Below are 12,999 nucleotides of genomic sequence, written 5' to 3' on the forward strand. Positions count from 1 at the left end.
TGGCCGAGAACCTGGGGCAGAGCTGCATTTGTTCCGGGCATTATTCCGGCTGCCTATGGTCGGCTTTTTTGTGCCCATTGCCAGTAATGGAGCTGTACACTCTAATCCCCTTTAACCAAGTAATCTTTTTTGCTTACTCTGTGTGAAACCTTCACGAAACCACAAGACTCTTTTGTGAGGTTTCCGAATGACTGGATGTAGCAGGCTGTAGGGTATGACTGTTCATAAGGGTTTATACACTTTGTTCTTTAGGGGAAAAAACGGCTTTTATTAGACCACATTCCCCCTTTCTTTCTGAATTGCTTTCAGAAAATTGGCCAGATACCACCTGCAGTTGATCTCCAACACACAGGCTGTGGGTTCTTGAAATAGCATCATTTGCAGGAGGACTGCATCGCCCACCACACCACTCTCGGGGAGCCAGTGCCTCCTCCTTAGACCTGTCCGGAACTCATCTCAGTTTGCTCATTTAAACCATGTGCTTGCTGTTGTCTGTCAAGAAATATGCTGTCTTGTAACTTATAGCTTACCAGGGTGGCGTGCTGTGAAGAGCAAGAGAGGGCTGTGACCACGCCCACCCCGTGGTGTCCCCAGCCAAGGGTCTGTTCCAGTTAACATTGCTAGTAAGTTGAGGCAAGGCAACCATAGGACATGGTTTGTTTTGTTTTTGTTTTGAAATGTAAAAAGTGAAATTGTGTATTAAAGATTCACAAGCCCGTGACCAGAGTATTTCAAGTATTTCATTTTATGTGAAGCAGCACATTGTCCTTTTTAGTCATTCTCCAAGAGAATCCAGGCAGAGGAACCCCGATTTGGTTGTGGTAATTATCCATGTATCTAGGGCAGTGGTATAGTCTCTCTAGGAAACACATCTTTGTAGTCAGGGTTTTGCAAGGAAATAGATTTAGTATAGGACACATAATTTATAGGATTATTTTATAATATTCACCCAGAAAGTCAAATGCGGAAGAGTACAAGAGATTACACTAGAGGCCCAAAGAATCCAGCCAGGGCCCTGGATCCCACAGCAATGTCCCACACAAGTCCAGCCGAAGGCCTAGAGTCCAAGGCAGTGTCCTCCATGAGTCCAACCAGTGGCCTGGAGCCCACGGCAGTGTCTCACGCTTGTCCATATCGAGGATCTGCACCCAGAAGGCCCAAAGGCCAGTGGTGGAAGCCAGAAAACCTGCGACAGTGGGGTGAAGGATTTGTGCCACCAAGCTGAGGGATCCACATTGGAGCCAGGAAGTGACTCTCATGGTGAAGATCAGAGCTCCCCTGACGAGAACAGCAGCCACTCCCAGCGACAGCGAGGACTCAAGCTCCTCCTCTGGTGAGAACAGCCAAGTTCTCATCAGGAAAACCAGCCGCAGCAGGCTTCTCCTAGAAAATCAACAGCCCCTAGTCTCTCCCTCCAGGTCTCTCTTACGCTGCTGGTAACAATCCTCAGGCGGGCCTTCCACGCCCAGACCACACTGATTCGGTTCAGCTGGGCATTCCAAGCTGACCATTAGTTAATCCACCGCAACATGCCTGGTGGTATCTGTGGCCCATGGTCCATTTATTACCATCTTATGGCCATTCTTATTGGTCACCAAGTGAATATTTTAAAGGTGAAAAGTCAAAAGGTTTTTAAAAATCTATCTTTGGATGTGAGTTCACCAGTGTTAATGTGAGTCATGGAATAAGTCGTGTTCTTCAACTAAATGTGTGTGGTAGGGGGTCCATGATAGAAGTCTATAAAATATATAAAAGTGAAAAAGATACTATACTGTGAAAACTTTCACAAACTATGGCTGTAAAAGAAAAGTAAATTTTTAAACCAGAGAAATGAAATAGTAACTGTCAAATGAAATTGGGTCACTGTGTTGAAGTGTCACTAGGAGTAAGACTTCCTCATATTTAATGATATACAGTAATGTCATCTGAACTTTTAGTTAGGAATTTAATTCTTCTTAAAAAGAGATGATTAGTATTGCTTTCTTATACAAAAGAGATGTTTTGTAGCAAGAAGCTTGAGAAGGAAATCCACAGGACAGCTCTTCTCTGGGAAAAACATGCACTTAACCCTTCCTGAGTGATGTGGATGTGATTCATATCTCTTCTTACTGGTCTAGCCAGTTGACTGAGAGATATGAAGGTTTTTCTACAGTGATGATTTTAGCACCATTTGAAATATTATTCTATTACTGGATTGTTTTTTAATTCTGGAAAACCTTTAAAATTTTTTTATTTGATACATGATTTTTTTTTTTCAGAAACAAGCTTGATTTTTATTTCTTTTCCTCTGTCGAGTACACAGATGTTTCCAATCATTTTTGGTTACTCTGAGGGGCTAACAAAAATCAGTGCCAGAAACAAATTCTAACTTAATTCTCCTTCTCGGGCAGCCCTCTCTCCCTTTCCCACACTTCCCCCACCCGCAGAACTCTCGCTTGGCTTTTGGCAGTCTGAAAAGTAAGACCCCAGAGAACAAAGGCAGCAAAGGCCCCAGACGAGTGCTGTCCTTCCCCGTGGCCAAGCTGGGGGCTGGTGGGGAAAGGTCAGGGAAGCCGGCACAGCTCCCTGGAGGCCGTGGGGAGCTGCAGCAGCGCCCGAGGCCTGGGAAGGGCAGATCTCCGGCTGCAGCAAGCTGGACTCTGTGGGGTTCACTGACTGGTCCTGTTTGCCCTGGAACTGGGAGCTTTGCTCCTCTTTGTTACAGGGATTAACTACTCCTTAACATGGGGTTCTGTGAGGAAAATTCTTTTCCAGGCTGGCCCTCTACCGTAAGCCTTTCCGCATTAGCATCTTTGTGCAGAGACATGTATAAAAATGAGCGTGGTTTCCCCACAGAGAAGTGTGCAAGATTTAGAAGGGAATTAAAAATCTGTGAACATTTTCTTTATGGCCTAGCAAAGATGATTCGTTTTGTAGACATCACTCCTTTATGGTGGAAGAGTTTTGTTTTGCTCTTTGTGGTTGTCTAGAAGACATGTGTTTCTTATTCTACATCTCTGAACTTGCACTTAAGAGGCAGGCTGTTAGAGTAAGAGGACAGTTGGCATTGCAGAGCATGACAAAGGGCGGCGGGCGGTCCTCAGCGTGGGCGGTGGCCCGGGACGCAGGCAGCTGCTGGAGAGACTCCCAGTCCCTAGGTGTTGGCTGTGTCTGGGGGACTCAGAACGGAGGCTGGGCTGCTCTTCCCCCACTCCTCTCCAGAGGGACTGTGTTCCCAGAACTGCTGCAGCCTTCAGATGGCAGGGACAACAGGGACAACAGGATTCTGTGCAGACGGATGGACACGGGCACAGTTAGCCCCCAAAGTTACAGAGGAAAAGCTGGGTTCCACTTCTGTTTGTCAAAGGCATCATTAGAGCAAGTGTTTTATGATTTTCAGCAAGTATCTGAATACTTGAAGTACAAAGCAAGTACCGAATGCAGGGCAGGCTTTAAGGGGAATTCTGCTCTTCAGTACTGCATCGGCAAGTAGTGTGCCTGCCATTGTTGGCACTGGGCTCTCTGTAGGGACCACAGCCAGCCCTGACTCTGCCATCATCCGGGCACTGAAGATTCACAGGAAAGTGGCACAGACCTGCTCTCTGATGATGAGAGCAGACACTGCTCATTTCAAAATTGCAGCATCCATTGCTGCCAAACAAAGTGCTGGGGATAGCAGATGTGGGAGAGGCTTCCCGAGTGCACAGACGGGGCAGGGCGTGTGGAGACAAACTGGGGAGGTGGGAGCTCTCGAGCACAGGGATGGCCTGGGCTACGGCATGCAGGACCCATCTCAGAAGTGGCAGAAGTGCACTTCTGGCTGTGAGCACATGAGCCTGCTGAGGCGGATGGAGCCCTGAACCGTGTGCCAAGGAATCTGTGCCGGAGGTTTTCAGTAGGAGGGTCTATGTTTAAAAAGTCACTCCTACAGCAGTGTTCAGATGACTAAGAAAGGAAGCGTGGAGTCAATCGGGGAGGCCACTTAAGAGGTCACTGGAGAACCCCCGAGTGAAGCGATTGGTTTGTGTACAGGGGAAGGAAGTCATCAACAGGTCACCCAGCTGACAGCATTTGGAGGCAGAGGGAAAGAGTGAGATTGGTCGGGTGACTTGCTGGTGACTGTGTCACCCAAGGCACCACTGGAGGAGAAGCAGCTGGGAGTGGGGGCATAGGGAGTCCTGTCCTGGTCTCACCACATGGGAGGAAGAGGGAAGAGTGCCGGATTACCCAGCAGGAATCGCATCCTCAGGAATAGCGGGGAAACGGACAGAACCTGGGCTCAGGGCCAGTCACAGAATTCCTATGTAGGAGAGATGGTGGTGGAGTTTGTGTGCATACGCTCCGGGGAAGACACACCAGGGCGCGGCCACAGGAGGCCATGCCTAGACCACAGCAGAGGTCATGGAGCTCCTCGCAGAGGATCGCTTGGCAGGAAAGGGGAGAGGGCATAGTGAGGAAAGGGAAAGGAGCTTGAGGTTGAAGGCCTGACTTAGGAAAAGCAGGAAATAGGCCTGGAGTCTATAGCCTGAGGGGCAGGAGCAGCACACCCAGCCAGCCTCTGTCAGAACGGGATTCCGTTTGTCACAGGAGCTTCCCAGTCTCTCTGTGCCTGAGACATTCTGTCTCCTCCCTGAAAAGGTGCTGTATGCTCATTTTTTTAGCTTACAGCAAACTGACAAATCCTCCTTAAAGGCTACTTAGGGGATCGCTGTGTCATACAGTGATGAAGTGCACAAAGGGGAAGCCCTCAAAGGACCCTGAGGAGAGATGTTCCAGGGTCCCCAGCCTGCCATCTTTTCAGTCTGCTGCTCCTGAGGCTGGCCCTTGGACCCCTCCTGACCCTCGGTGCCCAAGGAGTCGTACACCCCAGTGTCGGGAAGGCTCAGTAGAGTGTTGCCTCATTTTATCATCATGTTTCACGATAATCTAAGAAGTCCAATTTGAACAGCTTTTATTAGCTTGCTGTCAGTAAAAAGTGAGAGCTTTTGGAGGCGGAAGATACAGTGTCTCAGGTACAAAGAGATACAAAAGCTCCTGATAAAGCACACCACATTCTGGCAGTGAACCCTTAGGAAATTACAACCCGAGGTTGGAGCCTAAAAAAGTGCATAGCCATCGACAAGGATCCTGAGGGCACCAAGGGGCGGCGCCGCCTCCACTCTCTTGGGTGCTCGGTGGAGTTCCAACCTGAGTCATAGCTGTGCTACAACGGGAGCCCTGCGGCTCATGCTTGCTGACCTGTCCCTCTTCCTGTTTCCCCTCAGCTCTCTGGTGGCTGTGAGCTGACTGTGGTGATCCACGACTTCACAGCCTGTAACAGCAACGAGCTGACCATCCGCCGCGGCCAGACAGTGGAGGTTTTGGAGCGGCCGCACGACAAGCCTGACTGGTGCCTGGTGCGCACCACTGACCGGTCCCCGGCAGCAGAAGGCCTGGTCCCCTGCGGCTCTCTGTGTATCGCCCACTCCAGAAGCAGCATGGAGATGGAGGGCATCTTCAACCACAAAGGTACGGCCAGGGAGAGGACAGTGGAGCCTGCTGTCTGTTATTCTCTGAACCAGTTGCACAGTCAGTGCATCTCCACTGGCTTGCTGGGCATTTCTGATCCGTCAGGAGCTGAGTGGGAATGAGGATTTCACCTGATAGTCACAAATATAAGTGACCTCCTCATTTCCCCGAGGCGATCATATAAGACGTGATGTCGGCTTAGATGAGAAAAAGGGGCTGCTTTGGGGGCCAGTGTCACGCACACCTGGAGAAGAAGGAGAAGGCACCGCCCTCCTCCAGGTGTGCAGAAGATAGGCAGGGAAGTTCTAGGCAGGGGAGATGGGCGCGTGCTCCGTGCTCCTGAATCAGGTTCTCTCGTGCAGGTTCTTTCTTTTGCTAGCATTAAATTCTGGGAAATCAAACATGCAGCCCTGAGAGTTTAACCACTCCATTTTTATAGCTTTTAAGGAAAGGGTCTTAGAGGGGCCGGGATTTAGCTCAGTGGCACCATGCCTGCCTCGCAAGCACAAGGTCCTGAGTTCAATCCCTGGTACTGCAAAAAAAAAAAAAGAAAAGAAAAAGAAAGAAGGAAGGAGAGAGGAAGGAAAGAAAAGGAAGGAAGAAAGGAAAGGGAAAGGAAAAGGAAGGAAAGGAAGAGAGAAGGATCTCAGGATGTCCCAGACTCCACAGCTGCCCACGTGGAAAGGGTATGCAGCAGGGAGAGGTGAGGCACAACAGACAGCACTTGGTATGGGGCGAGGCAGCTGCAAGAAAGGCTCTTGTAGAAGAACTGCTTTTCAACTGGTGTAACAGAGCATCTTGGGGAAAGAAAACCTAGCATTTGGCATTCTTAGTTGACTCCTTTGGATGAAGATAATTGGAGCAGGACAATGACAGGTTCCTACAGTGCATGTGAATCTTTGTCCCAAATGCCTCATCATGACAGCCGTAAGAAGGATGTGGCTGCCGAGCCCTTGAAGGTGCTTCACCTGGATTGAGGTGTGCTGCAGATGTGAAGCACGTTGGAGTTTCGTGTGAGAACGGTTGTGTCCTCTTTTCACAGTCATTACATGTTGAAAGGAATTTATTTTATAGCATGGCCTACATGTATCATTAAATTGCCTATTTCATGGACTGAGGGGTAGCTCGTTGGTAGAGCACTGACCTAGCGTGTGAACCCCGTGGCTTCTATCCCTGGTACCATGGAAAAGTAATACGTACTCATTTTTACTTTTCAATACGACTGCTAGGAAATTTGAGTGTATATGTATAGCTTGTATTAGATGTTTATTGCATAGTGTGGCTTAATCGTCCATCTTACTTCACTGCCACTGGAGACCTGAAGCCCTTTGAAGAAGCACTGATCTGGCACATCTCCGCAAGTGCGGGGTGGGTCGTGCTTGTATACTCGGCCGCACTGTCGTCATCTTTTCTTGCAGTGCTTCCAGATTTGGAGTAGGCCCTTCGTTTCCCTTCCTGAGAGAACATCTCTATACTCTGTCATATTCAGTTGCTTTTCTGTTTCATAATTTTAGAGCATTTCAGGGGCTTCCATCACTTTCCCTTGATGCCTTCCTTTTGTTCATCATGACACAATCTGGGGCTGTCCTCCAGTTGCGGGCTTAGTCACCCCCAGAGCTAAATGCAGCCACACAGGGTGCAGCTACTGATGAACTCGGCTCGTTAGTTATAGGTCCCGCCGTGCTCCAGACCCCTGGAAGCCTACACATGAGCTTACCATCACCTCGGTGAGAAACAGGAAGAGCGGGACTTACTTCTCCTGGGATCTGAAGAGAAAGGCAGAGAATTCTTAGGGTTTGGCCAAGAGCTGAGGGGTCCAACTTCATTTCTAGCAGAGTTGTCTGTGTGTCGAGTGCAGCGTCAGACTTCCCATGACGTGGGCTTGAGTTCACATAGAGATCTGTGCTGTCCTGGGCTCTCTTTAGCCTACTGCCAGAGCACCTGATGCTGCGTAATGTATTTTAAATCCTTGAGTTTGAGTTGAAAATCAAGCAGAACTTTTTCCTCCAGGCAGTCTAGCCTCCAGAGGAGCCCTGATGAACTTGAGCTTGCTACAAATAACCCTTGTTCTGAAAGACTTTCTTTTGTATGTGCCTTCCTGTGGTGTGTTCTTACTTCCTGGTGTTCACAATGACAGGCCAGCTAAGATGAAGGAACTATATATTTACCACACTTGACTTTGTCCTGAAAAATTCTGATGGAGGTTGGGTTTGTGTGTACCATTTTGGTTTTGTCTCTTAACATTCTGTGATGTTGTAGCACCTAAAAAATCACTCTCTGTCCTTCATAGTCACCCTCTGTCCCTTACAAACCCTGTCAATACCAAGAAAGGATTTCTCCAGCGAGCAAGCCCTGTTAAATACAGCTGTCAGTCTGAAAGTTCCTCTCCAGATGCCCTTTGTAGACAGCCAGCCTTGGGATTGGACAGCTCTGCTCCTGCTCTGACTGCCGTTCTTTTATCTCAGAGCATCTCAGTCACAAGTTCAGCAGACACTGGCCATACTAAAATAGAATAAGAATTCAGCAAGTCATTGTGCTCGACCAGTCTAATTTGTGCCTGTGGTTTTTCTGTCTGCCATGACCTCAGAATCCAGGGCTGGCCCTGGGCTTGGAGTTTGTGTCAGAACCCTAGAAGTGCCTGAGGTGCAGCTCACACTGCAAGCCATCCATCTCCTCATACTCCCTTGGAAAGAAGCTTCTGCTTTGTGGATAATCCCCTGTAATCTCCCTCCCACTGTCTCAACTCATCAAACTTTTTTTTCTTTTTACTTATTCTTGTCACAGAAAGTAAGCAGGAATATCAGAAATGTGTATATTTCCAGTGAGGCCAATTCTAAACACCCCTGTGCTTTATGCTGCCCCTGTCTCTGTTGTTGGTCTTTTCTGTCCTCATAACCAAGAGCTGCCCTGCAGGATGGCCTCGGAGCGTTCAGCTTCACACACACGCCAGGCCCTTGAGAGCAACAGTGCCCAGGTGGTGGTGGCTGAAATGGAAATAAGCTTTGCAACACAGAACCATCTGTCGCCAACGTTCCACAGGGTACGTTTGTGGAAGGTAGAGCATCAGTCTCCTGAGTCTTAGCTTTTCTTCCTTCTGGCTCATTGTGTCTGGAAAACCACATGTATCTCCACACCACTCAATTGTGTCCTGCCTGCTGCCATGGCCCAAGACTGGACTGCGGCTTCGGGGAGAAGTTGAATTCCGGAGGGTCACTCTTGCCCTCGCACAACTGTCTTGCCAAATGCAGCTTTAAGAGAAGAGGTTCGGGCCAGGCGTGGCAGTGTACGCTTTGAGAGGCTAAGGCAAGAGAGTCACCAACTCCAGCCCCGCCTGGGCAAATCAGTGCCTTCCCAAGACCCTGTCTCAGGCTAGAGTGAGGCTCAGCACCAGGCCCTTGGGTTCCTCTCCCGGAGACAGACGGGTGGGACCGTCAGGGTGCGCTGTGACTGGAGCTTTGGGAAGGAATGCCCTGAGCTTGTGGAGGCCGGACCGCGCCCCTGTCCTGAGAGGCTGGGCTCAAGTGGATGGGCACCACGGTCCTTGCCAGCTCTCCTGTCCTGAGTTTGTACTTCTTAGAAAGGTTTTCTGGGTAAAGGCTGCTTGAGAGCTTTCACTTTTTCTTATGCCATCCCATAGTGATGTACCAGAGAGTTCTTTCTGCTACTGCTTTTTATGTTTAGAAGAAAACACCCACATAGAAAAATCAGCCTTCCTCTCTCTAAGTGATGTTTGTATTTACAAAGTTTTTTCTTTGGATAGCGCAAAGTCAGAACCTGCATTTGGTTTTGAAGGAGGTAAAAAAACACTTGTTTGTAGTGAATGAGAAAAGCAAGGTAACACAAACATGAGAAAGAGCCTCTTGCTTGCTGCTCACTTGAGCCTTGAGACCAGGGGCCACACCTCAGCACCCTGCATTATACTGTGACGCGAGCACAGAAGCGGTCCTCCGTGGCCTGCACCTCACCGTGGCCTCCACAGAAAAGCAGCCGGTTCTAAATCTGCCCTCACGCGTGCACAGGCGGCTGTGGTCAGTGGGGAGATGACACAGGGCCTTCCACTCATGGGTGCAGCAGCATATGATCATTACTAATAGCCTGGTGCATTTTCTTTACTTCAAGTTAAAAGGAGAGAGATTTTCGTTTGAAGTCATCTGAAATGTAGGCTTTTCCCTGAGCAGTCGGGGGCCATCTTCCTGCCTGCCCCAGGCTTTCTCTCAAGGTCCTCTTGTTCACCTCTCTTCACCTGAATAGCTGGTTTCTCTGCTAACTGCCTTTCCAACTTTTCCAAATCTGAAATATCCAGATTCCTTTCTAGGGTCTTCCCCATTTGTTCATCGGAATCATGCCCAATAATACACTTGTGGCTCTCTTCACTGACTGCTACATTTTTCAAACTGGTAAACTACATTTAACATGAAGTTTGCCATCGTAAACATCTTTGAGTGCATAGTTTAGTGGCATTAAATATCTTCCCAGTCTTGTGCTACCATCACCGCCGCCCACCCACAGGTCCCTTTTTTATCGTACAAACCTGAAACCCTGTATCTGTCAGACAAAACTCCCCATTCTCCCTTCTCCGTGCCCCTGGCAGCCACCCTTCCACTTCTTGTGAGTTTGTCTGCTCTAGTTCTTCAGGTCAGTGGAATTAGCAGTGCTTGTCCTCTTGTGACTGGCTCATTTCACTTTTTGTAATGTCCTCAGTGTCTATCCCTGTTCTGGCATGTGTCAGAGTTTCCCTGAGGCCGCATAATATTCCTTTGTATGTATGTACCACATTTTGTTTATCCATGCTTCAGTTGACAGACACTTGGGTTGCTTCCACCTTCTGGTTGTTATATATTGCTATGAACATGGGTGTACAAATGTCTCCTTGAGTCCCTGCTTTGAATTCTTCTGGGTGTACACCCAGAAGTGGGATGATTATTTGATCACGTGGTGCTATGGTCCGAATGTTTGTGTCCTTCCAAAATTCATGCATTGTAATCCACTCTCCAATGTGTTTATTAAGAGGCAGGGGATTTGGAAACTGGTTAGGTCATGAGTGTAGTGCCCTTGTGAACAGAATTAGTTTTCTTATAAAAGGAGCCTAGGGAACCCTTTGAGTTTCTGTTATATGAGGACATGGGAGGTGTTATCATTGTGGAACAGGCCCTGCCTAGATACTGAGTCTACTGATCTTGGTCTCCTTTTGTCTGTAAATTACCTAGTATTTTACCTAGCAAAAGGAATGGACTGAGGCATAGCAATCCTACCTTCAGCTTTATCTCAATTTTATATATATATGTGTGTATATATATATATATATATATATATATATATATTTTTTTTTTTTTTTTTTTTTTTTTTTTTTTTTGTTCCAGGGATCGAACTTGGGACCTTGCACTTGTGAGGCAGGAGGCAGAACCACTGAGCTAAATCCCTGGCCCTCAATAATATATTTTAAACATACTCTCTTTTCTCCAGCTCCACCATTACCTCTTGCCACCCAGTCTCCCAGCTTCACTTGCTCATGCTCATTGCATGAGCACAAATCCCATCGTGCCAGCTTCACTTGCTCATGCTCATTGCATGAGCACAAATCCCATCATGCACCTCTTGCTGAAATTTCTTCATTTTCCAGTGGCCACAGAATAAAAGCCAGTTTCCTAACATCCTACAAGGCCTCACATCTCACACATACACAAGTGCATGCATGCCTGCACATACACACATGTACACACACACACACACACACACACACTTCCCTTGGTATGATGCATCACATAACAGAAGAGGGTTTTTTCCCTCCGCACTCACCCCTACCTGATACTCCCTGAACCATCTCACTAAATACGTAGAAAATGAGACACCCTGAAGGAAAGAAAATAGGTTTATTCAGTGAGTCAGTGGTAGTGAGTAGAGAACAGACTAAAGCTTGGTCTAGTTAACAAGTGTTGCAACCCAAAGGCTAACATCAGGGTAACCTGCAAAAGTCTCAATGTAATGAACTCCAGGGACCACCAAAGACCTACGCGCACTCTACAGGGACTCATTGCAAGTACTTTACACAGATTTTTAAGGCGAGTGGTGGCTGCCGATGTAATGCTAACTTTATGCGTGTGGTAGAGGAACTACAAATAAATGCAAAGATTGATGAAGAAGCAGAGAACCTCTTCATAAAACTAGCTCTGAAAGACAGCAGTAAAGTAGGGAAATGGACCCTTCACAGTGGGTCACAGAGGGGAGCTTTAAATGGAGGCCTGCAGATTTGAGAGGACTTTTTCTACTGAAATACCATCTCAGCAGGTATGTTAATGGGGCAGATGCAATTCATCTGTAATTTTATTTGTCCAGTTCTGCACTGTTTTAAACTTTATACACTGTAGATTTATTTCCAGGGGCCATTACTCAAAATCCAGAGACATAGACACTGTTTTTGCCAGGTTCTACTCAGAGTCATTGGTGATTTTTTAAAATAAATGAATGAATGAGCCCAGGCCCTGTCCCTGGAGGTTAGGAGCTCCACATCTGATTCTAATGGGTAACCACTATGTGATATAAAATAAGGGTGTGTTTCCATTAAGGCCAAATTACAGTGCATGTAAGGCCCTGCTGTCCTCCCTCAGGGCTGTTTTTCTCACCTCACCCCTCTCCACAATGCTCTGTCTGCTGTTTGGGCCCCATGAAGTCATAGCTCTGCCTAGGTGCTGATTCCCCCCCCCCCCCGCCTCCTCCCTCCCTGACCCTGTCAGGTCAGCCCTCAACGCTCACGTCCCCTTCATCCCTGTGCTGGTCAGGACTTTCCCAGGGGTTTGCAGACTGTGGAAGGGAAAGATTAGAAGTCGCAGGTGTGTCCCTGTCAGGAAACCACTCCCAGGCCTCCCCTCCAGCAGCCCCAACAGCCCCCAGCATGGAGGATAGCGGAGGGCCTCACCTGTTCTTGGTTCTCGGACAGCGTCAGCCCTGCATCAGCACAGGAGAGCTGACAAGAGTCCAGTGACTCCTGCTTGCAGGGCGGTGGCCTGTCCTCTGCCCTTCCCTGGGCTGACAGGTCAAGGTTATTGAGTCTGAAATGACACATGGTTAGTCCACACTGAGCCATGGATGCCAGGCCTGGGTCCCTTTTTGGGTTTGTGCCACACACCCAACTTTTCAAGCTCCTGTATCCTGGGAATAGCCTCTCACACAAGGGTGGCCCATGTATCTCGCCTGTGTCCATCCTCCTACCCAGCTTGGTGGAGACGGAAGTGCTTCCATACCTCTCTGAAAGTTTCGGTGTCCAAACCCAGAGCTCCCAATGAGGCTCCAGCCTTTCTGCAAGTCCATTTGAGATGACTTGGTTTATATTTGTTCACCTCAAATGTTGTCTTTCCCAGATCATGAAATGATCTGCCCCAAAGGTGAATCTGAATCCCTTGTTTCAGGTAAGAGTGAAACTGCTTATGACTTTTAAACGACTTAATAATTTTTCAAAAATGTAAGGCGTAGTTTTAAAAGCTTTAGTGACATTACAAAGTTTAGTTGAGTATATTA

At 48.0% G+C, this 12,999-nt stretch overlaps 1 protein-coding gene across 1 annotated transcript in view; it reads left to right on the forward strand.

The window, feature by feature from the left end:
* The window catches only part of Trio (trio Rho guanine nucleotide exchange factor), a 314,560-nt gene that overhangs the window by 235,106 nt on the left and 66,455 nt on the right, over positions 1–12,999 (forward strand). The window contains 1 exon segment of the mRNA XM_004845192.4: positions 5,244–5,487. Within this exon segment, the coding sequence (XP_004845249.2) occupies positions 5,244–5,487 (244 nt within the window).

Source organism: Heterocephalus glaber, unplaced genomic scaffold, assembly GCF_053883595.1.
Source record: "Heterocephalus glaber isolate CG9 unplaced genomic scaffold, H.glaber_assembly_v1.0 deba00001538, whole genome shotgun sequence".
NCBI classification, from domain to species: Eukaryota; Metazoa; Chordata; class Mammalia; order Rodentia; family Bathyergidae; genus Heterocephalus; species Heterocephalus glaber.